Genomic DNA, 27900 nt, shown 5'->3' with positions numbered 1-27900 from the left:
AATTTAAAGACATCTCGTTGCTCATTCACGTTCTGAACTTCTGCATGATTATTTGGGGGGCGCTGCAACATCCCCCTCCCCCCAAGGTTCCAGTGGGTTAGCAGTGCTTGACCTGGAACTACAGAAGTGCAGGTACTCACTACCCGGACTATCTACCTGCTCCTGAAAAGTGCCGGTACTGTTTCTTTAAATGGTTACAGGTGCAGATTACCTCAGAGGCCACGTGACCAGCAGAGGTGCTTACAGAATGCTCTTCTCTTGCAGTGATCTTCCGGAAGTGAACTATGCAGGTTCCGGGGTCCCGCTGCGGCTTCTTGGTCTTTCTTTTGGGGACCATCGCTGGTAAGGCTAGAGATAACTCAGTTGTTTTTGAGCTGGTGATTACTTTTGGCATGAATATTTTTGGCTCATGAATGAATGCTCAAATAATGGTAATCTGCTGCTGTGCTTGGGTGCAGGTGTGCACAGCTGGGGTCAGTGCTGTTACTCATATTGAAAGAGAGGCTAAGCTCTTCCAGGCAGTAATGGAATCCTGAGCCTGGCTTAGTGCTAAGAGTTTGAACAGGAGTCTGGCGAGGTGGGACTGAGGTCTCCTTAATGTTAACAAGACAACATGCCCTTAGGTGAGGTCTTGCATTCACCTGGGAGCTAGTAAAAGTAGTTTCATTGAGAATAGGGTTACTAAAGATGCTTGGGGTGAGACTAACACTAGCCCATTGACCGTACGGATTAGTTAAGAGTTAGCCCAATGGGTTGTGTGAAGCAGCAGCTCAGGGCACTCTGCTTCAATGGACCTATGAACTGCTTTAAACATGGGGGGTGTTAGGGCTTATTTGGAAGAGTTTCTAACTTGTCAAAGGCAAAGAACAAAGCGTACTTTTAAAGGATTCACATGCACTCTGGCTATTCTCCTTTGTCAAACGAGGGAGTCTCTGCTAAAAAATATAGCACCTTGTGTCTGTAACCAAAAGCCGAGAAGAGAACCAACGACGGTCAACCACATCCCACCGAGGCAGGAATCACATGCAGATCCTTAAGATACAAGTACTGGAGACCTCTGTGACTAGCTCATGGCCGCCTCTTCTCCAGCGTTTAATATTCTGTGGAGTTCAACGTTACTCAATTATTAGACTTATAGAATGTCACGCAGCAGTTACCAGTGAGGTGGGTGGTGGCTGAAGGCTTATAGCATCCCATAAGTGAGATCTTCCGTCCCTTTTCTGCACAGTTGTTTGTCCACACTTGCTATTCATAAGATTCAACCCATGAACCATGTCACTATTATGACTTGGGCCACAAACTGACCGTTTTAGGGCAGTCCAAAGATCACAAGCAGTCGAGAGCCATCTGAACATCAGTGTGTAGCGCTCTTTCCATCTTAGACGTTGGTTGACTTGAAGATGACGCTGATAATGATGAAACATAGACATCACATACAATGTCAAGTGCACTCACAGCATGACTTTTTCTGAATGACAGCTGGTGTGTGGATCTTGGGAGGAGAAGTTTAGCAACTCTCGTACCCCACTCTCCAGAAAGCCCTTCTTCCAGGTCAGAAATCTGAGGTCAGTTTCATGCATAAGTTTGTAAGGCTTTGACCTTAGGTTCACCAGTACTTCATGAGTTCCCAACTTAGGGCCTGATTAGGATACTGGGCGGACTTACGTCTGCCCACCACCCTATTGGAAATGGGACCACCCGACAATATGTCAACGGTCCCAGCAGAGGCATTACGATGCGACCGCTACCACGGCAGTTGCAATGCCGATCCTTTGCATTGCAGCAGGTGCCGCTGGCTGTAGCACATGCCCCATTGCAAAAAGAGGACACCTGACATATCCCTGCACTACGTGGCAGGAACCATGTAGTGCCTTTCACATGGTGCAGGGATATGTAGGCGGGTACCATAGGTGCTTCCCAAAACCCAAAGCATAGGGCCAGGAGGGAAGGGGGGCCCACTACGGGTCACCAAAGTCCCTTTCTGCCTGCTTTTTCATGAAAAGGCAGTCGGAAAGGGACATCATAGTCCCTACTCTGGTGCCTGGCAGGCACTGCCACTTCTGTAGGGATATGATTCCCCTTCAACACACCGGCGAGCTCATGGAGCCTGTCGGATGCGTGGTGGTCGGTCTTTCCGAACGCCAGCTATCCGCCCACCATGGCATTAATGCAGGCACATAGCATGGTCCCGATGGCTGTGGCACCGCCACCGACGGGCTGTTGGTGGTGGTCCCACTGTCAACATAATCGGCCTCTCAGTACCAGTCTCCTGACCAGGCAACATTTGAAGCTGAATTTTTCAGAAAGTCCACGGTGATACCTGACTGAAGAGAATATTCTGTACTGAGACACACTCATTATTGAATGTTGCAGAACTGACTTAGTCATGCGCTAAAGTAGCAGTAACACTCCATGAGGCTCTCAGAGCAGCGAATGCAGACCGCCTCTGCATCAATTTCACAGTCTCTCCTTTTTCAGAACATATGTTGTGTTGGTTGATTTCGTGAGCACCACCACCCATTCTTGAGACAGAACAAAAGTGCCCAAACTCTACTCAAACTGAGAGACACTTCAGAGCTTGGATGCTGAACATCAGCTTGCATTGTCAGGACACATTTAACCAGACAGTGCCATTTTTGAGGCTCTGTCCTCATTGAGTGACAAACAATCTTCTCCACTCTACTTGATCGTCCATGGCTCTTTACGACACAGATGTAAACGTAGACGCCTCTTACAAGCATGAGCTTGCTCTCACAGACATGTCTGCGGCTATGCCCGACTGATTTCATCACTAGTTCTGCCAACAGGGATAGGGAACTCTTTCTTAGTCTATGGTTGGCATTTCCCTAACGAGGTGACAAGTTCTACCAGACCAAATGCCATGCAGAATTCAAACCCTTGCTGATGCCCCCTGCGCCCTTGTTTCACCACCTTGAGGATGTATCTTTTCTTATTGGGTTTCCTCACAATATGGCTCTAATGACTGGACTCAAGGTGAAGAAGCATATACTAAAATTCCTATATAGTTCGTACTAGACAGAGTCGGACACTGTTGTGTTAACTATGTGTTCCTTGCACTGCTGTCTGGTTGTTCTGTAGTTCTACCTGTACAGAGCAAAGCTGCTTCCGTCCACAACTGTGGGACGACACCATATCAGGGAAACATCACTAGAGAAACAAGGAGACTACACCATGTTTTGTGAGAAAAGGTCCCTCCGCCCATACATGTTAACCTAACATGTACTCAAACGAAAATAGGACTGCACAAATAAGGGGATGTCCTTGGGATCATCAAACATAAAATTATGAAAGTGCCTTCACTACAATACGGATGTATGACGTTACAACGCATGCTTTTACACCGCATGCCGTTACAACGCATTTTTTACACCGCAAGATCTGTTACAACGCAAGCCTTTACAACACATGCTTTTACAACGACGTACACTAGATGGAGTGCTGACATTAGAAATGTATAATTTACTATTCTAACTCCAGTCCACGTTGCAGTAGGGAAGGTGTTTGGATAGTAAAACTACACTATTCCTAATGTTAGCACGCCATCTAGTGCATTTCGTTGTAATGGCATGCGTTGTAATGGCATACGTTGTAACAGATTTCGCGTTGTTACAGTTTCGTTGTAATGGTAGTGCGGTGTAAAAGTTGCGTTGTAAACGTTGTATACCCGTAAAATGGACTGAGAGCGACCCCTCGTACAATAAAGGGAAAGGGGTACCAATAACAAGTATCAACAAGGCAATCCCAATATAACCACTCAATGGTACAAACCTATTAAAATATCACACTTATATAACAAAAGGTTCCGGAATTATATCACATTTATTAAAAAAAAGGTTTAACAATAAAACATCCTAAATCAATCAATACAGTACATATTAAAAACAATCACTTCATATCATCATTCATTTTGTACATTTTGAATTAAAAATTACAAAACACAAACTGTTATGAGCCCGCATAACAGAAAACAAACACAGACAATGGACTTTGTCATCTAAGACACATCTTGAATGACCGTGATTTTTACACCGTGATTTGGGATATATGTGACCCACTACTATCTCCAATTCTCTACGGCGGTCCCTTAGATTGTGTATATCTTTGGCGTCGACGCGTTTCGATGGTTTTGACTTTATATGACCATCTTTGTCAAGACAAATTTATAGGCTTGAGTTGCTTCCGGCTCAATTTCGAACCTAGAAAGACATAAGTGCTATTAGTAAACTAAATAGAGGTTTTACTAGAGAGATATCAATTCATTTAACCTTGTTGGCCTCTATTTAACAAGATCTTATACTTTACAATTACCCCTATATTATCAAATCTGTTTAGGCAATCTTTTAGACACTCCGTCTAATCGCAGTAAATAGTGGTTTCTATGACTACATTTTCCTACTGCTTAGATATAGGGCATTTCGGTTGTAGATGGCTTTAAATATGGAAACTCCACCTCCACGTATTGGCCAAGTTACTGCCCCCCGTATTGTAACCTGCTTACATTATCGTTTCCTCACCTTTATAAATTCTGCCCACTACTTAGAGCTTACTTCCTGAGATGATTGTTGGAGGAAGGATTGCGTACTGGTACAGTATATTTATTTCAATTCGCCGAAGTACACAGACTTCAGTTGCTGTGCAGTAACATAACGGTATAGGTTATTGTTGAGAAAACCTCAATTCGTTTTATCGGGCTACAATGACAAAATACGCTTACCGGTATGTGTAGATGCGCTTACGTAGCATCACGTGGCGTGTTTCTTAGTAGATTAAAAATTTCTTTGTCAGAGACTGGGGTCCGTTTATCATACCCTTATATCGCGTCTCCTATCAGTTCCTAAAAAATACAAAGGAACCATATGCTACCGTGAGACCAAACTGTTCTCACTGGTAAATGCCTGTGATACGATTAAATAGAGGCCGCGCTGCCTGACAGAGTCTCACTGTTACTAAAATTGCCGGGTCTTACCTTACGGCTTGCAAATTATTCCGCCGGTATGGAGTCTTCTTGCTCCATCTGTTCCTGTATTATCTAACCTGTTCGGCTATTTGTTAGGAAGACTCGACTCTCATGATTGGCTTAGTCGGTCACGTGTCACCGCTTCCGTGTGGATTTTTTCCGAAAGCCCAATTACGTGGCTTTTACTTGGATTATATCACTACTCCAAATAGTGTGTTTTTTTATTTTATTTTGTCAAATGTTAACAATCGATCACGGCTTAAAATATTAGGGAAGCGTATGTTTTACGTGTGATATTAAAACTATATGCACGCGCCCACGTTTTTCAGATGAATTGAACGCTGTTGCTTTTTTTTAAATACATTCCTCGTAAGACTACCTGTTTCTCGTCAAAGTTTCAATCCTTTTACAATACAACTTTATCGTTCCTATCTGTGAACTCTAAACAGTCATTAGAATTCTAAATACAGTTGCATAGTATATTGGAAACACTTCTTTTTTACATCAATGCAAGAAAATATTACACCACCTCCTTCGTGACATATAATCTAAAAAGCATTGTCAAATTGGCCATCATCGTAATAAGCATATAACATCAGAAACTATATCGACTTAACATCATAAAGTTTATCAACCTGATATGAACATGCGGACAAGACTTTTTCAAATTGCCCTCCATTGACCCCGATGTTGAATACATCAAATGTATAGGTAAACAACCTTTGGCAACAAAATATGTCTCAAACCAAAACAATCTCAGTGTTACTTCGGGTAAAAACCTCCCCCAATTTTACACATTTCATCACGGTATCTATGTGGAAATAATACTCATTCAATCTTCTTTCGTGTTGAGTCCCCTATCCACTGTATTTAAATAACAAATGTGCCACTGCTCTCTCTTTTTCCTGGTAGTATCAGGGTCACCCCCTCTTCTATTGATAAATATTCTCTCCAAAATAAACCATTGAAACTGATCGCAAGTATGGTTCATTAGATTAAAGTGTTCTGTCAGCGGGGCATTTACTTTTTTGGTTCGGATAGCAGATTTATGCTCTAAAATCCGAATACGTAGCTCCCTACTTGTTTCACCTACATACCCGAGACCACAGGGGCAAATCAGCAAGTACACCACATTCTTACTTCGGCAGTTGTTCAAGCCTTTAGCCCAGATTCTTTGATTGTTATATGTCACATATTTAGCTTCCAGACATAAGGGACAAATGGAACATGTTCCACATCTGTAATTGCCCTTGGCTTTAACTCCTGTGAGTGTATTCTGCGTCTCATGTTTGCCTTCGTAGGTTCTGACCAAAGCATTGCGTATAGTTTTGTTGCGTCGGAACGCAAACAAAGGCTTCTCTAGCGTAACCTCTGATCCATGGTTCAAAAGCTTCCAATTTTTGTTCACTATGTTCTTTATCCGGTTACTCAGATTTGAAAATTGAGACACAAAAACTATACGTTCAGTTGGTTTGTTCTTAGTTCTGACTTTATTAACCTCGAGCAGATTGTCTCGATTATAAAATCTCGCTCTTTTGAATGAATGTTTAATGAGTTTGCCCGGATAGCCTCTGGCCCTAAGTTTTTTCTTAAGGATTTCGGAATGGTGATAAAAGTCAGAAAGGGTGGTACAGTTACGTCTCAATCTTAAAAATTCCCCAAAGGGGATATTGTCCTTCTGAGAGCGTGGATGGTTACTCCCATAGTGCAGTAGAGTGTTTTTGTCTGTGGGTTTAGAGAATAATTCTACCTGGAGGGCATCATTGGAATTCTTAATTTTGATGTCCAGGAACTCTACTTCAGACACACTGTAATGGGCAGTAAATTTAAGATTAGGATCCCCTAAATTAATCCATTCCAGAAATGTTTCTAGATCCTGACTGGCACCGTTCCAAATGAAAATGATATCATCGATGTAACGGTGCCAGCAGGTAACATTTTCAAAATAGGGGGCCATCTCGTTATAAACATGTCTGGATTCGAAGTTACTCACATACAGGCATGCCAGACTGGGAGCACAGGTGGCCCCCATGCTGGTACCTTTCACTTGGATGTATGCCTCGTTTTTGAATAGAAAGATATTATTTTTAAGTACCATTTCAATGCAGGACATAATGAACCCCTTACTTGCCCCATTTAAATCCTCATTGTCTAATACATTGGAGATGACTGTAATCGTATCGTTTTGAGGAATGTTAGTATAAAGGGCTTCTATGTCCATGGTCACTAGAATTTGGGTAGCCCTATTAAAACTGAGACCCTCAAAAATGGATATTGCATGTGCTGTGTCTTTTAGGTAGGATCTCTGTTTTTGCACAATGGGTTTAAGAAAATGATCAGCGTATCTACTGAGGGGTTCCAACATAGATCCCACACTGCTCACAATGGGTCTCATAGGTGGATCTTTGCAGTTTTTATGGATCTTGGGAAGACCGTAGATAGCTGGTATCATAGGATGGGTATTGAGTAAAAATCTATATTCGTTTTCACATAGCCATCCTTGTTCTCTACCCAAGTTTAGTAAAGAAGACACTTCCCTTTTGAGAACATCAATGGATGTGAGGCGGATAGATTGGTAATGTTCTTTAACATTGAGGAGATCCCTCATTCTTTTCTCATAGTCACACGTGTCAAAAATAACAACCCCACCGCCTTTATCAGCCGGTTTGATCGTTATAAGGTTGCATTGTTGTAGGGATTTCAAAGCTGTCTTTTGGTTAGAGGAAAGGTTATTATCATGGTATTTATAGGCCGCCTGCCTCATGCTTTTTATTTCCATTTCCACAACCTTCTCAAAAATTTCTACGTTCTTGTCTAATTGGCCTAAATTCGGAGTAAAAGTAGATTTTGGTTTAAGGCCTGATATGTTTGGTGGAGGTTCATACTCTTTATTTTCGAAAAATTTATTTAGTCTAATTTTCCTAAAGAAGCTCTTAAGATCACTCTCTAGTTCATAAAGATTATGAGGAGTTGTGGGAGCAAAGCTGAAACCTTTCTTTAACACCTCAATTTCATCAATAGTTAAAACTTTGCTAGATAGATTGATAATGGGAAGTTCTTCTACTTCCAATATTGTCGGCTGCGAGTCGCTAGGTATTCCTGTCCCGTGTTTTGAGGTTGATGGTTTCTCTGGGGTTCCTGGCGGTTGTATCCTCTGTACCCCCTCTGGCCTCGATTTTGGCGTCTCCCTAAAAAAGGCTCCCTTTCAAATACTGGAGCGACTCTCCCATTTCTTTCACCTTCCTGTTCTTCTTCGCTACTAGAACCCGATGTGTTGGAAAACGTCACCCGTTTCTGGCCTCCTCTAGAGTAAAGGGGTCTATCGTATTGTGGTCTCTCCCACTTTTGATCATATTTAGCGTTGAAATAGTCTTTGTTCAGATACGGATATACCGTTTCAACATTATATCTGTCTATATCCTTTCTAAGTTTTTTCATTTTCTTGTTAGTAAGGTATTCTAAAAAGCTTTTTGCTTCCAATTCTAATTCCTCTAATTTCTTTTTTGCATCTTCAAGGGCAGTATTTTGTTTGAGGCAGACTTCAAGTTCATCAATTTGTTTTTTCTCTATCTCTAGAAGTTCCTGGGCTGTCTCAATGATAAGGATTAGCCAATCTCTGCTACATCTATTGGCTATATGAGTCCATGTTTCTAAAAATTTTGGATTGTCAACAAAAAGACCTGGTTCATTCCTAACTTGCAGCCCCAATGGAATGACTCCAGCTTTTAAATATTCAATTAAAAATTCTGCATGTAATTCAGTTCGAATCAATTTCTTTTTTGCATTCAGAATCTTTATTAATTGTTCGTGGCTGCTATTATTTAAAATTGTTTGTATTGTTGCTACGAGGATTACGACTTAAGAGTCTATTAAATTGATCCTCTGTAAAACCAAAAGTTTTTAGTTTATCCATTTGTCAAATTTCAAAATGCCGCCTCTATATAGTAGAAGGTCAGTTCGGTATTATACAATGGTAGAGGGCGTAAGAACCCAGAGAACTCTCCAACCAACTGGTTGTGCTTATATCTGTAAAATGGACTGAGAGCGACCCCTCGCCCTATATCTAAGCAGTAGGAAAATGTAGTCATAGAAACCACTATTTACTGCGATTAGACGGAGTGTCTAAAAGATTGCCTAAACAGATTTGATAATATAGGGGTAATTGTAAAGTATAAGATCTTGTTAAATAGAGGCCAACAAGGTTAAATGAATTGATATCTCTCTAGTAAAACCTCTATTTAGTTTACTAATAGCACTTATGTCTTTCTAGGTTCGAAATTGAGCCGGAAGCAACTCAAGCCTATAAATTTGTCTTGACAAAGATGGTCATATAAAGTCAAAACCATCGAAACGCGTCGACGCCAAAGATATACACAATCTAAGGGACCGCCGTAGAGAATTGGAGATAGTAGTGGGTCACATATATCCCAAATCACGGTGTAAAAATCACGGTCATTCAAGATGTGTCTTAGATGACAAAGTCCATTGTCTGTGTTTGTTTTCTGTTATGCGGGCTCATAACAGTTTGTGTTTTGTATTTTTTAATTCAAAATGTACAAAATGAATGATGATATGAAGTGATTGTTTTTAATATGTACTGTATTGATTGATTTAGGATGTTTTATTGTTAAACCTTTTTTTTAATAAATGTGATATAATTCCGGAACCTTTTGTTATATAAGTGTGATATTTTAATAGGTTTGTACCATTGAGTGGTTATATTGGGATTGCCTTGTTGATACAACGTTGTATACCCTACAATACATTGACTTTGTCTTTGTAATAGAGAGTATGGTGGACCATCTTTTCCACTAATGTTGGTCCGATCATCTTCTATGGAGCAGAAGGTTTGATTAAAGAAAGGATGTGAATTATAAGACATTTCAGAATAAGGCTCTCAAGGGAGTCTTGTGGCATGGAGGCACTGAGAATGGAGCTAAGTAATCGAGCTGTGAAGTTTGACGCAGAAATATTAACAATGAACGCCATCTGTCAAACATCTTATGGACTTGTTCACAGACACAAAAAGGAAAGCTGCGCAAGAGATCAAAGTGGTACGGTTTATGAAAAGTACAGCATAAAACTCAGCGAGGAAGATGTTGGAATGGAGCAGTTGATAGTTTCTAAAAATCTCCGAAGGAGAAGTCATGAATTCTCCTTTGATTCAGGTGAAGCTTGAAGAGCAGCAAACGCATCCCTATCACACCTGGCTAAATATACACCGAGGAGTGGGGTTGGAAAATATCTATTGATAGTACCTAACGGTCTTTTAAAAAGAGTGACCTTAATGGGCCTTGGACACATTTGAAAGTTATAGGAACACAACGATGGAAGGGTAGGGTTAGAATATCACCAAGCGCATGCGGCGACCCACACATTTTCCTGTGAGTCCACATTTAAGTACAGAAAGCAATCTTTACCTGCGACCAGGTGGCACAACTACAGAGAACACACAAAAGGTGATGGGAGGATGCTTCAACAAGTCCAACTACTAGCAGTCGTGCAGGATACTGTTCCAACCCATCGTTCTTTTGCCCACCAGGCCACCATAGTTTGGACTCCGCAATATCAGGCAATAGCAATAGCGGTCTTGAATCGGTTCCAATAGGAACAGTCCAGCCCGAACGGCCAGGCCAGGTCCTCCCTGAACTGGAACCAAAGACCAGTTTTGCCCTGACGGTGTTACATCAAACACACAAAAGGTGATGGAGGAATGCAGATAACACGTCTAACCACTGGCAATGGCTCGGGTTAACATTCCAACGCATCATTCTTTTGACCACCGTTCTACTTCAGTTTAGACCTCGTCCTTTGCAAATCAACTGTGTATCTGCACCAACCGGAACAGTCCAGCCTGAACTGCCATGCCAGGTCCTCTCTGAACTGGAACACAAGCAACCCAACATCGGTTTTATGCTGCTGAGAAAGCATTTGAAATCATTTTTAGGGTGCAGGGGGAATTGTTTTAAAGATTACTCAGAGAATGGATTTGATTATTTAGTTTTAGAGGTGCCTGTTTAAATTATATTAATATGATTCTTAGAATTTTGTATTATTCAAATATTTATATCGAGATAAATGTTTAAGTAAAATGATTTTATTCTGGAACTATATATAAAAAAATAAGGAAGGAACATACGATATAGTAAAGTGGCGTCTGGTTTGCAATCATGATGACTTTTGAAACATATCCATCCTTGACTCCTCCAGGGGACCTCCTGATGAACACATATCTAACTGGGAATGACCTGAAGAAGGTCTTGGCACCTGAGGCCGAGTACTGTCAGCTCATCTGTACCTACCACCCGCTCTGCTCCGCCTTCACCTTCGCCGCTGCGGATATACATGCAGGTGCACCAAGGTAACCAATAGAGGGGCATATTTACAAGCGGGTGATAAAAAATTATCGCCGCATTTGCTGCCGTTTTCGGCCGAAAAGCGGCGATAATTTTATCGCCTAATTAGCATGGTCACGCTAACGCGTGAAACCTTGCGTTAGCGCACCTATTCTTAACACCCAGCTTTGCATCTCTAATGAGATGCAAAGTGGGCGTTCCTGACCTAACATGACAGGAGAAATGTCGCTAAGCGACATTTCTCCTATCATCAAGCCCCACGCTATGAAGCATAGCGGCAAGAAAAGTAGCGATAACCCCTGTTATCGCTACTTTCCTTACGCCTGCTTCAGGACTGACTTAGCCATGATATCCTATGGAGGGTGGATATCGTGGCTAAGTTTGTGAGTCCCTATCAGCAAGCTAACGCCACATTGCGTGAGTTATACGCTGGGTTTCCAGCGATAATCTCACGTTAGGCAGGTAGCGTGAGGATTTTTATCGCTGAGGAGATAAGCGTTGCTAATAGCACGCTATCTCAGCGATAAAAATCCAAGTTACCCGGCGATAATTATCTTCACGCTAAGAGCGCTGAGCGATAATTATCGCCGGGTATTGCTGATATGCCCCAGAGTGTGGTGTACCGGAGGCTCCTCCAACCAAGAGCCCGTTTTTGTCAAGACACGTCTTACAATTTAGTTACATATCCAACCAGCAATCAAGGAATTGGTGGGAATGTGGGCAGTTTTCTGCTGAAATTACAATCTGTGCCCAAACGTACTACAGAAAGTAAGAAAAAGATTGCATGCCGAATACAGTAAAACATGCCTCCACTTGAGGGCATCCGAAGGCTTTCAATTCAACAAATCCTAAAGCAAACAAACGAGCAGAAAAACATAGAAGGAAAGAATTGTAGTGAAGACCACATGCCATATCGAGAACCAAGACCAAAGCCTAAAGTCTACATGTATTTATTATGCATGACCTTTCCAATGCTCCATGGGGCCAGCCAGGTCTGATGGTGGGCACAAATCAGATCTAGGTGGAAGACATGCTAGGCCACCCCAACCCCCAGTAGATGACCTTTCCAATGTTTAATGGGATCAGCTGGGTCTGATGATGGGTACAACTCAGCCCTGGGTGGAAGACAGGCAAGGCTACATCAACTCCCATTAGATGACCTTTCCAATGCCCTATGAGGTCAGCCGGGTCTGATGGTGGGCACAACTCAGCCCTGGGTGGAAAACATGCTAGGCTACCCCAACCCCTAGTAGATGGCCTTTCCAATGCTTCATGGGATCAGCCAGGTCTGATGATGGGTACAACTCAGTCCGGGGTGGAAGACATGATATGCTACTAGCATAGTAGGGCATCAGACAAATCCTGATTGGCTAGTTTTTCCATCTATGGTAAAGCATTATGAGATGCTTATTGGTCACCTACTAGACAGAAGAAGTAGCATGGTTGTGTAGGGGCATGCAAACACAGCAGCGGGAGGTTGATTCTCCAGTGAAAATATTTCCACCCTCACATTAAGACATTCTGGTTTCAGTGGCTGTAATGTGACTTCTCACTCTGGGCAGTGCTAAGATGAAATGAAATGAAAAGGGCATTTACAGAGCGCATGGCTACCCGGAGGCCTCCCAGCGCTAGGCATGACTAGTGAACGGGTGGGAGAGACAGAATGATTAGTAAAAGGGAATAGAAGGGTTTTGAGTTGTTTCCTGAAGGCGAAGTGACTAGACTCTTTTCGGAGGTGGAGGGAAAAGGCGTTCCAGAGTCTGCCTGCGTTCAGAGAGAAGAGTCTGCCGCCACTTCTGGCTTGTTTGATTCTGGGGGTCTTGATTAAGATTGGAAGCATACCTCCAATTGGTGTTTCTAATTAATTAGATTTTTTAATTTGAATTTGAGTCACATTTGTGTCAAACTAACCTGCCACATCTGTATTCACCAAGAGTCCACATGACCAGTCTGAATGCTGGTGTTTCAATATATCCCACCTCTTGGGCCCTGATCACAAGCTAGGCGGAATGACATGCGGTGATTACCAGAAACTGGAATTATCATTATCAGCTGGTATCTCCTCAAGGGCTTATGCCTATTAAGAGTTACTTACAGATACAGAATTATGTGTTCCATTGGTTTAACGCTGGGTGCTTCTGTGTGAGATGGAGGTTTAGGGAGTGAGGTAGGAAGGGCAGGGGAGGGAAGGATAGTTCTTGCCAGAAAAAAGGTTGTGTGGGCCTTTAGGGTGGAGGGTGTGAAGCTTTGCTTCTGTCGCAGCCAAAGCCTTATGCAGTTTTTATACAGTCTGAACTAGTGGCTGGTAACTCAAGTCCGGTGTTCCCACACCCAGAAAAACCAGGTTCAGGAACATCGGCCAGATGTTATAAGGTAGAACAGCATCCCATCCGTTTATACACCTACGCCCTTCTCTGTGAAGATTTAGGGGCTTGTTTTCAAGAGGCCTACGCCGCCGGAGCATGACTTTTTGTGACGCTCCAGTGACACATGCCTCTCAATAATATCTATGAGGCAATGCAAAGGCACTCTGCGTTGCTTAGAATGGCCTCATAGATATGGAGTAGGCAAGGCCTCGCAAAGCACTGCCTTGCCTTACTCTGCGTGAAGGAGACGTTCCATGGGCATTGTGTTAGGTGTTCCCACTCAACACCCATGGATTTTGATGCTGCCCAGATTTATAAAATCATGTAAGCCTGGGGCAGCGCCAAAACCTTAAGCCTCCCCAGAGCAGGCGCAATGAGGAGCGTATCTCGTAAATACGGTGCATTCCCGCCCTTTCACATTGTCATAGGGCAGCGCTGCAAAAAGACTTGGGGCACTGCCCTACGCCAATTCATTGTAAATGATGCGCTTAGTATCACACTGCTCTTAGTGCTGGAGTTTTAAAGCGGCCCCTACAGACTTGCTATGGTGGAGCTGGTCACTCGGCCAATATAAGCGTTTGAGGTTTTTCTTGGGATGTATATTACGATTATTAGGAGAGAGCTAACGCTCTCCAGGTATCACAAAAATCCTTCAGCTAAGTCTCCAACACAAGAGAGATCAGCTGATGAGACGTCTCAAACCTCTCATCTCTCTGGAGCCCCTTGGGCTACTCTGAATAAAGTGAAGTCCAAACACAGCCCCAATGTGTCCCCCAAATCTTGACATTTTTGCAGGTTTATAACAAAACAAAGGATTTCATTTATCTAAGCATCGTAATAGGCCAAAACTATTTTTGGCCTCAGCAGTAATTTAATATGGACCATAATTTAAATTTCAAAATGCAGTATTATTAACAAGACATAAACCACATGACGTATACATACATGAATATAACGAAAAGAGACAGAAAGGAATTGTGTGCAGTGTCCCTGTGTCAGGAACAACATAGAAGTGTCTTGTCTTGTAGAAAACCCCACACTTCAATCAGGTTCGAAACATTGTCGGCATTCCAGCTCACAAATTGATGATGGCATAATATCCGTACCCTGCCATAGCCCCACTGTATGTCTGCACATGCTTGAAAGTGTCTTTTTTTTATATATAACTACAACTCTTCCACCTCTATGTGCTTTCTGACATTGGGACGCTGCGCACAGTTATTTTCTGTCTATTCTCTGTACATTCATCTGGTTTATGTCGTATTAATAATACTGTGATATTAAGTTTAGACTCTGGTCCATATTAAATCACTTCTGGGGCAATAGTGTGTCCCTCTTACTTGCATCTTAATATGAATCAGTATTTATTGATGGTTAGGTAAAATAATTGCAATACAAAATGTCATTAAAAGCCATAATTTAAAAACAATTGAACAGGTAAAGTTGACACATTTTACAATGAAGAATCTACTTTGTTGGTTATTGAACACAAAAAGTGCAAATGCGTAGTGGATAGCCTAATAGCCTGCAAGTAATTCATCGCCTGAGACATAAAGTGCACAGTGACAGGCAGTCGCTAGCAGCCTTTCTTGCATTAGCAGATTGCCAGAATTATTTTGGTCTATTGAGATACTTCGATAAATGGAATCCCCGTGAACACACTGCTTTGGTTATCTGCTCTAACCCTAGGGTCTGATGGTTTAAGAGCAGTTCTTGTTACGTATAGTGATAGTCGAAGGTGTTTTAGTTATTAGCTCTTCATCATAGGCACTCACACAATGTGCTTCCAATATCCCAAAAACTGTCACTTTCCCAGGATTCCGCAAAGTAACAATAGTAATAGCTGCTTTACTTCCTCACATTATTTTACACTATGTACCACTTTCAACGCACATACAGTAGGGCGCCCTCTACCTGCCCCCTCTCTGAAGGCAGCCTCGAGTCCTGACACCGATGACATCTGGTAGCATTGCCCTACAAGGGAGGCGTCCGGTGACGTAATCGAGCATCTTACTGCGAAGGGTTGTTTTTTATTCAGGTTTCCTGGAGCATAAACCAATGGAAGAATTAGAAGAACTCCACAGCATTCGAGGATGTCGTCGTAGATGTCACATCAGTCCCAGGCCCCTTACAGTCCATGACACTAGCACCAACGCGTGTATTTGTCGGCCACGTGCACTGCACGTAACAGATTCCGCCCAGTACATGGTTTGTCTTTGTCTGTGACCTCTTCTGGGCCTATGAATCACAACCACTGTGTCTGTAAAATGCAAGACCTGTCCTTTAACACTGACCAAACACATTGGCTTTCATAGTAAGGATAGCTTCGTTCTTTCAGTGGCACCCCTAAGTTTCATTGTCATTTTTAAGTCTGGCTAGAGACAGCTTTAATGCCTGCTAGACATTTACATTCAAGATAACATCATTATACACAGACTCAAGGCCACCCTCTTTCAGCCATTGCTCTGTTGGACTGTCATTCACATTGTGGATCCGTCCACAGTTACTGCGCATAAAATGGGAAATATTTCAACTCCCTTCACGCATTGCTTTGCTGGAAGTCTCATATAGAGTTTGGATCATCCCGCATGTCTTCCATTTGGTCATTTGAACGTGTTTCGTCTTGAGTAACGGCATTTTGCCTCTTTATGGCTGAATGCACAATGCGAAGAGCAGAACCGACAGGCAAAGGAGTCCGTCTCTTGAGACAGTCTGCAGTGGTTTGCAGCAGCACTTAAAGCCTTACATTTATTACAGCTTGTGCTCACATGAAAGAACATAGATGTGGTCAGGTCCTGGAGCCCAGTGTGTGCCCTGCAGCATCACCGCAGCTTTCCCTAAGCGTTGAAGGTCCCAGGGGCCAAGACGCTGAGGGGACTTCAGTGAATCTTTCAAGGTGCCGGGAGACAGAGAAGCTGAGGGGACTTCAGGAGATCTTTCAAGGCGCAGGGTCAAAGAGAAGCTGAGGGGACTTCAGAAGATCTTTCAAGGCGCAGGGTCACAGAGCAGCTGAGGGAACTTCAGGAGATCTTTCAAGGCGCAGGGTCACAGAGAAGCTGAGGGGACTTCAGGAGATCTTTCAAGGCGCAGGGTCACAGAGCAGCTGAGGGGACTTCAGGAGATCTTTCAAGGCGCAGGGCCAAAGAGAAGCTGAGGGGACTTCAGGAGATCTTTCAAGGTGCCGGGAGACAGAGAAGCTGAGGGGACTTCAGGAGATCTTTCAAGGCGCAGGGTCAAAGAGAAGCTGAGGGAACTTCAGGAGATCTTTCAAGGCGCAGGGTCAAAGAGAAGCTGAGGGAACTTCAGGAGAACTTTCAATGCGCAGGGTCAAAGAGAAGCTGAGGGGACTTCAGGAGATCTTTCAAGGTGCCGGGAGACAGAGAAGCTGAGGGGACTTCAGGAGATCTTTCAAGGCGCAGGGTCAAAGAGAAGCTGAGGGGACTTCAGGAGATCTTTCAAGGCGCAGGGCCAAAGAGAAGCTGAGGGGACTTCAGGAGATCTTTCAAGGTGCCGGGAGACAGAGAAGCTGAGGGGACTTCAGGAGATCTTTCAAGGCGCAGGGTCAAAGAGAAGCTGAGGGGACTTCAGGAGATCTTTCAAGGCGCAGGGTCACAGAGCAGCTGAGGGAACTTCAGGAGAACTTTCAATGTGCAGGGTCACAGAGAAGCTGAGGGGACTTCAGGAGATCTTTCAAGGCGCAGGGTCACAGAGCAGCTGAGGGGACTTCAGGAGATCTTTCAAGGAGATGGGAGACAGATAACCTGAGGAGACCTCAGCAGAACTTTCCAGGTTCCAGGAGACAGAGAAACTGAGGGGCTTTAGCGGATCTTCCAAGGAACTGGAACAGAGAAACTGATGGGACATCAGTGGATCTTTGAAAGTGTCAGGAGACAGAGAAGCTGAGGGGACTTCCACAGAGCTTTCAAGAAGCTGGAGACAGAAGCCAGGGGCAGAGAAGCCGAGGTGACTTCAGAGGATCTTTCAAGGTACTGGGAGGCAGAAAAGCTGAGAGGCTTCAGTAGATATTTCAAGGGATCCAGGGACAGTAAAGCTGAGGGGACTTTAGCGAATCTGTCTTTTTTTTTTTTTCTTTTTAAATATTTTTATTGCCATTTTAAGAAAGTATAAAACCAATATGCATTTGACAAAACAATCCGTCACCCTCCCCCCACGTCCTCCCCACCCGGCCCTACACAAACAGTGAAATATCAGCTTAATCCTTTAACAAAATGAAGTCACAGTGTTTTACATACAAGCATAAAACACACTAGTTTTAAATATAAATTCATACAATGGTAGTAGCATTCCTTTAGTAGACAAAGACAGACAAGAAGAGAAAAATGCTTTTTTATCCTGAATTGCCCCAAGGGTGCCCTTTATACTAATGTTTACCCTCTCTTTTACGGGGTTGTATGGCATACCCAGTTGGTCAAACAACTTCATATATCCAATCCCTTTTTCCTGGCTTGGATTAATTTCTTAGCGTATATTGCTCTTTCCAGATTAAGACTCGATAACAATCGAGCCAGCCACTGCTGAAAGGAAGGGGGGTTAGCATCCAGCCATGCCGAGGCAATACAAACCCTAAGAATGGCCATAGCAATAAAAATCAAGGCACCCCCCTCCTTTCTTCCAAAGGTGTCCTGTACCCTCAGTAATATCACTGAGGGGGTTAAGGTTAGATTCAGGGACAAAGTAGCTCTAAAATAGCCCGAGATTTCCTCCAGCAAAAGCAAAAAACACCACAGGTGGCAAACATCTGCACGAAATCAGCCCCGTATTCAGCACAACGGGGACACCGGGTGCCTTTGCCTTCCCCCATTTGGCAATTTTATCCCAGGTATAATATAAAAAACAAAAAAAACTGTTTTTTATAAAACCGGGCCTGCAGATTCACAGAAAGTAAATCAGATTGTGAATTTGAGGGCTTGCTGAAACGCCTCATCAGTCATTCCTATTTTTGATTTCCCAGAGTATTCACTCGGATCATCACTCAGGCTATTGAGGATAAAAATAAACAATCCCTATTCGATGAGGGTTACTGCCAATCAGTTGCTCCATCAGTTCACTTTTACCAAAACCAGAGGGCCCTCCCCCCTTGCACTATAGAAACACCTAGGGGCAGATTTACCACTTCTGGCGCATCTCTGCTAATCAGCATGGATGCGCCAGAAGAGTTGCAACGCATCTGCCCACCAATGCGCCACCACTGATGTGCACGGATGGGCAGATGATTGTCGCATTCCCCCGCGGAAAGGCGGCGCATTGCTAGAGCTCCAGCAAGGCTCAGGATGCCCCTAACCCTAACATGCTGCGTCAATCCTTACGCCTGCTTCAAGCAGGCGCAGGGTTTTGACGCAGCATGGGCGTAGATTTCACTCAGCCACTTTTCTGTGGCGTTCCTGAGCCGGAACGCCCCCCCTGTGCAGGAACGCCTACATGTGGCACAGGGTTTTACAACGTGATGCATTTCCCTAGATGCGTTACGTTGTAAATAGCCCGCAGCATGGCGCTGACTTTGCACCGCCGCTGTGTCACAAAAGTGATGCAACGGCGGCGCAAATCTGGCGTGAGGGGCGTGTAAATTTGCCCCCTAATTTGTAGATATTAAAAAAAAATTGCCCTGTGACTAAGGCAACAAGCATTGGCATAGCCAATAGGTCTCGCTTTTGGGACCTTATAAGTATTTAGTTATGCAGCATAATATCCCTGGTGCAACAACATCAACTGTTGCATGTCTAAACACTTATAAGGTCCCAAAGGCGAGACCAATTGGCTATGCCAATGCTTGTTTTTGTTAGGCATGGGGGGTTAAGTGATTTGCCCAGAATCACAGGATGTTGAGCATCCCCGCCGAGACTCGAACCCGGTACCCCAGCTCCGAGGTCGACCGCCCTAGCCGTTACGCCACAATCTCTCTCCACTATGAAAATGATATCCATTTAAATTGGATATCCTAAAAATCTAGTAAAAATGTGGTCCCTTCTGGACCTATGTCGACAGACACATATGTTCTAAATACCATAGCAATAGCTATGAATGATAGAAATATGCATGCACCCATTGCCATCACGCTCCTGAAATTAAGGTCACTGATACATCTGCCAGGCATCTCTGAATTGCAGAGATACCCACGGAGTCAGCCTGCTGATTGTGTCTACATTGGACATAAGTCACCTGTTGATCGTGTCTACAGTGGACATCGGATAAGAAACTTAAATTAGGGCAATTGTAAATGGAAAACATCTTGCGCGTCAGTTACACCAAAGTAATTATATGACTCGGATGTACCCGGTGCAGTCTTGTGACCAGCTCTGCACAGCGGAATGCGGGAATGAGGCAACGTGCCCTAGCAATGGTGAAACTAATGAGCGCACAATAGCTATTGTCTCGGAGGGCCATTGCAGCCCGCGAGGTAAAATTATACGGTGTGTTGCTGCCGACGGATGGTCTGCGGGCTGTGTGGAGGCGGTTGGAGCACTGCCCGCTGGGGACCTGTGTACAATAAAGGCAGAATTAAACATTTTGAGGGTTGGTTAATCTAGCCGGTTTTCTCAGTGCTGCCTCGTCTCAAAACTCTTAATGAGCAGGGTTTTTAAAAGCCAATCACGTAACAACATCCGTGCACTTCAATGTCAGCCTTTTCTGATGCACTCGGATTTAGTTGTCGGCACACACTCGCTGCTCAATGAATATTTTTCTTACAAAATGCTTTAAAAGCCATACATTTACTGTGAGGTACTTGAGTTTCACTGGCAAAGGGTCTGCTGTATGCAGAGAGAACTAGATTGTGTTACCAATCAGCACCCTGGCAGATTTGCGACGGTAATAAGTAAACCGTAAAACTGCCAGGAGGTGGGTTACTTTGGCACAGAGCTCGCAGTGCATTTCATTAAAAACACATGAGCTAAGAATGCGGCCCGCGTGCCTCTTCCATCCAATATGCACAAAACTCTGATAAAACAGTGTGCCAACTTCCACACACATAGCTCATCATAAGTCGGCTAGTCTGTCTAGGGAAGCATTTTAAGGTAGGTCTGGCTTGAAAGGCTGCAACGGCTGAGGCAGAGTCAAGTTTACTTTAGGCTCTACCTGGCAAAGCAACAAACTCTGCCCTTGCAGTACAGATTTCTGGCGGTAATGACCCAAAACAAGTCTGCAGATGTGCCTACAGGCCTGGGTCTGTCGCATTAAGTATATACCTATCAGTTTGGCATTCTGTTTTAATTTAATGTGAGAGGAAAATGAAACAAGCATTGGCCACGCGGCCGCGAATAACAAAAGCATTGAAAAAACAAGCTTTGGCCACGCGGCCGCGAAAGTGAAAGTGATCACGATTGCGATCTTGTGCTGCGAGCGCTGCGGAGGAAAGACACATGGCGCTGCGCGCGTGCATGCTCACGTGCACTCAAGCTTTAGGCCTCAGGCAGCACTTTGAAACGCCGTATACAAAATGTCTCGGCCAGACCAGCGCATGCGCTGGATCAGGCGAGACCTAAAAATGACTTCTTAAATCCCTAAATGATATAATTCCAACAGGCGATAGATAAGAAGACACCGAGTTTATTTATTCCAGCCTTGATCCATGTTGCCAAATAACGGTCCACAAAAATCTCAGGTAAATTCCCATTATTTCTCGTTGGGGTTTTAAAACTCAATTGACCAATACCTAAGAGTTTGTGAACAGAGGTAAAAACCTTATGAACTCCCATAAGAGTCTTGAACCCTTTTGTAATACCCCAATTCAAGTTGCCGCCTGAGAGAGCCCCAGACTTTGGGCCCAATTAAGAGTTCAAACGGGGGTATCCAAACTCTGACCATTAAAACAGCCTTGTGATAGCACGGGACAGTGTTGAAGGCTGGTCGCCCAATAATGCAGTTTTAGGTTGGGTATGTTTTAGTTCGGTCCACCTTTATCCTTTAGGAGTGATAAAAAAACTTTATAGACCTTGTGAAAAGAGGTTATCAAACTTCTTCAGAAATTGATTTGAATGTTCTAAAGGGATAGCTCTAAAAAAGTATAAAATTTGCAGGAAAACGATCATTTTTGAAAAGTTACAGCTACCTACTACAGAAAAGTATACATTATTCATTCAGTCTATACAATGAGCTCTTAGTCTCAGTGGCAAGGCCGTATTAGCCAATATGTTCACCCGAAGGTACCTTGCCTTTTCCACCACTCTGGGGTCAGCCCATTCTATTTTCTCATTAAGGATAGTTTGTGTCTTTTCTTCCTTTAAGGCATATTTTTTTTTTTTTTTTTTTTTATTTGCAAAGTTTTATAAAGCGCTCGCTAGACCCGGAGGTATCAGAGCTCTTTACATGAGGATCAAGGGCGTTACAGGTTACAAAGTTACAAAATACAAGTTACAAAAAATATTTCAGTTACAAGAGCATATAAAGACATAAGAAAGGAAAGATAGTGTTACACAGTAGAAGGATTGTTACAAGAGCATGGAAAAAGCAACAATAAGTGAGAAACAGAATGTAAAATGGTACTATGCATAAATAGAGCATAGTATAACAGAAACACAAGTCCTTTGGGGCAGAGAAGATAATGGGGGAAAGAGAAGGAATAAGGAACACAGCTCAGGTCAGGCAGAACAGCAAGGGGAGAGCAATCATAAAGGAAGGCAGCAAAAGGATGAAGGCGGAAGGAGGACAGAAGATTGCAGATCATAGTCGCCTATGAGCAAAGATTCAGGGCTGAGATTAGCTGCATTGTTTTCAGATCAGAGGTAATTTCGTCGGAGGTGGGGGAGGAAGGGGAAACAGTGGAGAGACGAGGAGAAATGTGTCCAATGTCCGGCTGGGTAGGTGATGGCCTAGGGGTAAACCAGAGCCAATCTCTATAGCTGTCAAGGCAGCTCCACCGGGCATCGGCCATGTTGCTCGGTCTCATACATACATGAGTAAGTGTTAGTATTGTAGGCTTTCTTTTTGTCTGTGGTTTGGCAACTCACTTTGCACTGAGGAGATTTATGTAAAATTAGCAAACCCTATGAGAACACTAATATTACTTGGGATTATTGCTTTGGGATTTCCCTGTGTGCTTCTGGCTGACAAAGCAGGGTACCTCGAGGTAGTCAATTTTTGCCAGTGAGTCTTCCTGTCATGGCAGGTCTCCAGGACGGTCCAGCGTCCATGTCTCAGCATCAGCCCAGTCAGGAAAAGAAGAAGATCAAACAGAGGGGGCCATCGCGGCCAGACCTGCAGGAGACAGCAATTCAACCTCTGGGCAGCGCCATTGAGAGGTGCACTCATCAAGAGATGCAGACCCACGATCCCAGGAAGCTGGGTGATAAACATGAAAGGGCCACAAAACACGGCCAAAACATCGTTCGACTATAACCTCACTGGGTAATTGGGAGCGGAGTTAGAGAATCCACTCACCATGGCCATAGAGGATGGGGGCTGTGCGGCGGCAGGGAGCAGCACCGGCCCGGGTGCAAAAAAGGATGGCCTCAGACGTGACCAAAAACAGCGCTGTGGCCTCACCAGGATGCAGGGTCATCGCCATCTTGTGGAGCCAAAAATCTCCGGAGGACTTGCAGAATAGGCAGCCAGCAAACCAGCGAGGCCGGGGGCAGACAGCAAATCTGGTCCAGGTGCTCCGGCAGTAAATAAAGCGGATTTCAAGAGGCTCATCAATCGATCAACAGCGGGATCACCAGAGGGCGAGGGCTGAGCTGTGGGGGGGGCACAGATCCGGCCACCGAGCTCCAGTGACGGCTCGAGCCGAAAGGTTTCCCACACGGCGAGCCACTAAGCAGTCCCAGTGGTGGGGGCCCAGGGCGAAAACAACACTTTGGGCTTCTTCAGTGTCAGTGCCAATGAGGAGAAGGCGACGAAACAGGAACACACCTAATCCAGTTGAAAATTCGTCCAGCAATGGAGCGGCTTGTCCGACGGTAGAACAGCCCTGATTTAATGCGACACCGGTTCGGAGGGCTTGATCCTGGGGAAGAGCGGTGAGGCGGGCAGGATGAAGAGGAACGTCGAGTGCCTAGTGTTCATCCCTGAAGGTAAGCGACGTTGTTATACCAAGTTCGATGCAAAAGGGAGTTAGAAGTAAGTAGATTGGCGGTGGATGGATGGGTAAACAAAGGGATTTTTAGCGATTTGGTAGTCTCTGACCCGGGAGCTTCCGGGAGGAGCTCCTACTTGGCGGCCATCTTGTCTGAGTGTTGACACATTTTCTGATTGTTGACGCATATCCTGACACGTCCCCAAAACTTTGTGCCTCTAATTCGATTGCCTCAATCGAAGTTTACGGATAGGGGGTTATCAACGTGATGTCATCAGCATAGGCCATAACTTTCGTGTTGTGCCCATGCCTGAGAATTGGACAAATAACGGAGTATTTTCTAACCTTTAAATGAAGGGGTCAATATATATTGCAAAGAGCAAAGGAGAGCAGGGGCACTCCTGCCGAGTCTCATGTGAAATTTTAAATTGTTCCATCAACTCCCCATTTATCAGCACACTGGAGGTGGGTTTTATATAAAATGCCTGTACCCCCTGATTAAAACTAGAGCCGATCCCCATTCTCTGCAAGGCGTCCAAAGGAAAAGCCAGGAGACCCTATCAAAAGCTTTTTCTGCGTCAAGCAGAATCAGCGCCTTAGGGTCTCCTGCAACCTGTGTTGCGTCAAGCAGATAAAAGGCCCTTCTTACATGATCAATAGTACCTTTCCCAAGTATGAACCTGTGCTGCCACTTAGGAACTAATATATGATGTTACAACGCAAACAATTACAACACATGCTTTTACAACAAGGTTTTTACATCGCAGCTACCATTACATCACATGATTTAACAATGCATGCCATTACAAAGCATTTTTAAAAACTGCTATTACAACGCATTGCATTACAACGCACACCATTACAATGCATACCATTACTACGCATAATACTTTTAGGACAACAGTAGGGTAAATGTAGGGGTAAAAAATACTATTCCTACTCCAGTGAGTGCAACAGTAGGGTAAGTGTTGGATAGTGTAGGGTTAAAAATTACTATTCCCACTCCAGTGAGTGCAACAGTAGGGAAAGTGTTGGATAGTGTAGGGGTACATTTACTATTCCCATCTACCCCAAAACTCATACCCTCCATAAAACTAAAAAATCTCCATTACTTACCTTATAATGCGTTGCAATGGCATGCGTTGTAATGGTATGTGTTGTAATGGCATGCATTGTAGTGACATGCGTTGTAATGGCATGTGTTGTAATGGCATGCGATGTAAAGGCAGTTGCGTTGTAACAGTTGCGTTGTAAAAGCAGTGCAATGTAATGACTGCGTTGTAATGGATGTTTTCCCTTAGGAACCAGTTTATCGATTACTTGCGACAGACGAGGGGATAATATTTTTGAATAGATTTTAGAGTCCCGATTTATTGAGGTAATCAGGCGGTACGAGCCCAGCTCCTGAGTAGGTTTATCTTTTTTGGGGAAGACTATAATTTTGCCAGACGACCAAGAATGAGGGGGAGCCGCGGCATTGAAAATTTGCTCAAACAGAGTTTTTATAATCTCCTTAAGTTGGCCAGAGAAAGCTTTACAAAATTCGACTAATATGAGGCCTAAACCGGCGGCCTTCCCATCAAGCAAACTAATTAATGCCATAATAATCTCCTGCCAAGAAGGGGGACCTTCTAGTAGTTCTTGTTCCTCCCCATCAAATGTAGTCAACAAAATAGGATCAAGATACTTATCCATGGCCTTCTGTCAAGCCTGAACATCTCCGGCCGTGGTCTCTGTGTACAGTGTGTGACAGTACTTCTGAAAAGATGCCCTTATCCTATCTGGTTCTGCTACCACCCCAACCATTGGGTCCTTAATAGACTGTATCCCATTTCTTGTAATTTGCTGTCTAGTTCTGAAGGCTAGATGGTGTCCAATTTGTTTGCTAAATTCATAGGCCCTTTCACTAGAAGCGGCCCACTTAGAGGCAGCTTTCTCTGCAAAAATGTCCCCAGTTGCCGCCTTGGCGGTCGCTACCTCCAATTGGGCCATATCCACTTCTTTCTTTTGCTGGCCTGCCAATATGAGCTTCTCTTCTGCCATCGCCAATTTCTTTTGCAATTCTTGTAACAAACATTTTTCATCTTTTCCCCCCTTAAAGAAAACTGAGTAGTTTCACCCTGAATACATGCCGACCTTTCTGTAAAAAATTCGGAATCCACCCTTTCATGTGGTTACAATACTCCTTATTGCAGTGTTTCCCAAACTGGGGTCCGCGGACCCCCAGGGGTCCGTGACACATTCCCAGGGGGTCCCCAGGCAGCAGTTTTAAAAGCACTGCAAAGTATCTTGTATAATTAGCAGTTTTCAAACAACAATAAAAGTGTCAAGATAACACCAGTGATTAATGTACCTGCTGGAGGGAGATGAGAGTTTTGTCCAGTGGCAGCTTTGACATATCTAATGCAACACAGAGGATTAATATGCCTACTGCAAAGAACATGTACCACACATTTTAAAAAACAGTATTGTATGTGCATAGGTAAGTGGATTATTGCTTTTTTCACATAGATTATTTTGTTACTGTGAAGTTCATAAGTGACAATCGTAATCTAGCACAGTGACCTATAAAATGTCATCAAATAGCTGCTTGCAAAGTGCAAGGTACAAGTTAGCATGTTTTTTCCCAGTCTTTCATTATCTGAAATGCTGGATGCTGGATGCTGCTAGAATGGCTTATTTGGGTGGAAATACATTTTTATTGTTAGTCAATGCTAACCACTGTGTTATGTTCTGAATCCTGAGTTTGTGCTTCTCCAGACCAAGCACCCTTTACAAATGCCTACCAATATGAATGGCATTGAATTCTGCACCTTGTAGTCCCCTTTGCCTTATGTGACATTTTCTATACACTGATTTACACATACGATTCACTGTCTCTATATGTGTGTGATGTAAAGTGCTCTGACATCCTACAATGGTATGAGAGATGTTATAAAAAATTAATACATGTGACAGAGGGGCTATGGAGAAATGAAAGGCACTGTTGGAGGGTGATAGTGGGGGAATCATTGAAGAACCCCAAAAAAGATCGTTGTATTCTGGTGCATAGTAAAGAATTAATTTACTTTTCTTTAAAAGCTAATACAATTCGATATGTAATGATAAATCTGTTGTAGACTGCATCATTGTTTCCTACATTTTTCTTTTGGGGGGAAGCATACCAAAGCCCCCTTGGTAGTGGTCAGGCTCACTCACTGCACTTGGTGTGCACCGTATGGGGAATGGTCTGAAAACATTTGCCATGGCTGCTTTGGGTTTCCAGTCTGGCCCTGGCAGGAGCAGCAGCCTCGTACTGTGAAATAAAACCAACCATTTAAATGTTATTCATGGAGATGCAGCACCAACCTTCCCATTCATTTTTTGCAAATTCTTTCAATATAAAATACAACAGAAGTGGCGGAGAGTGTCGTAACGACACGCTCCGCCACTTCAGAAACGCAGGGTTGCACATATATTTACAAGAATATGATGCAGCCCTGCATTTCCCCTATGGTCGCGCTACACTTAACCTTGTAGCGCCAACGCAGGCCCCCTTGCACCATAGTGCAAGGGTGTCTGCGTGCAGGGGAAGATTATTTATGTACAGTAAGGTACCCCTTCCTCCACATAAACAATTTTGAAATGCAGTTTTGTCACGTCTATATGTGCTGCGTAATGCAGCACACATGGAAGTTACAAACTGTCATTTTTTTAAAAGATTGTTTATGTGCAGGAAGGGTCACCTTCCTGAACATAAACAATTCAAGTCGTTTTGCAAAAACGAGGAGAAATAAAGCATTTCTCCTTGTTTTGCCAAGTTAAGACCAGGTTTTCCCTGTTCTTAATTTTGGTGTGGCTTCTCATTTACTCTGCCCTTGTTTATAGGGGGCAGCATCAAAATCAATGGGTGTTGCTATGGAACGCCCACCGCAACACCCACTGCCCACCCCTTTCACGCTAAGCATTGCGTGAAAGGGGGTCTTGTTTACAAGGCAGCGTTAAGCCACGTTAAGTGGCTTAACGCTGCCTTGTAAATAAGGCAAAACCCCTATCGCCACCGGAACGTCGCATAAGTGACGTTCTCATGGTGATAGGGGCTTGTAAATCTGCCCCTAAAATCCTTAGTAATTTGACTATTTGTTTTGTGTGCACATGTGTTTATTTTTTTCGAATTACTGTTTTAATGTTTGA

General features: G+C 43.7%; 1 protein-coding gene across 1 annotated transcript in view; it reads left to right on the top strand.

Annotated features, from left to right (window-relative positions):
- The first annotated feature begins 268 nt into the window (after positions 1 to 268).
- LOC146863452 (coagulation factor XI-like) overlaps positions 269 to 27900 on the top strand; it is a 350494-nt gene continuing 322862 nt past the window's right edge. The window contains exons 1-2 of the mRNA XM_085643173.1: positions 269 to 342; positions 11189 to 11339. Of these exons, the coding sequence (XP_085499299.1) occupies positions 285 to 342; positions 11189 to 11339 (209 nt within the window). The 5' untranslated portion in view covers positions 269 to 284. The remainder of the gene's footprint in view (positions 343 to 11188; positions 11340 to 27900) is intronic.

The sequence above is a fragment of the Triturus cristatus genome, chromosome 2_2, assembly GCF_964204655.1.
Source record: "Triturus cristatus chromosome 2_2, aTriCri1.1, whole genome shotgun sequence".
NCBI lineage: Eukaryota > Metazoa > Chordata > Amphibia > Caudata > Salamandridae > Triturus > Triturus cristatus.
Note: the sequence above shows the minus strand (reverse complement) of the source record. Positions and strands in the feature narration are given on the sequence as shown.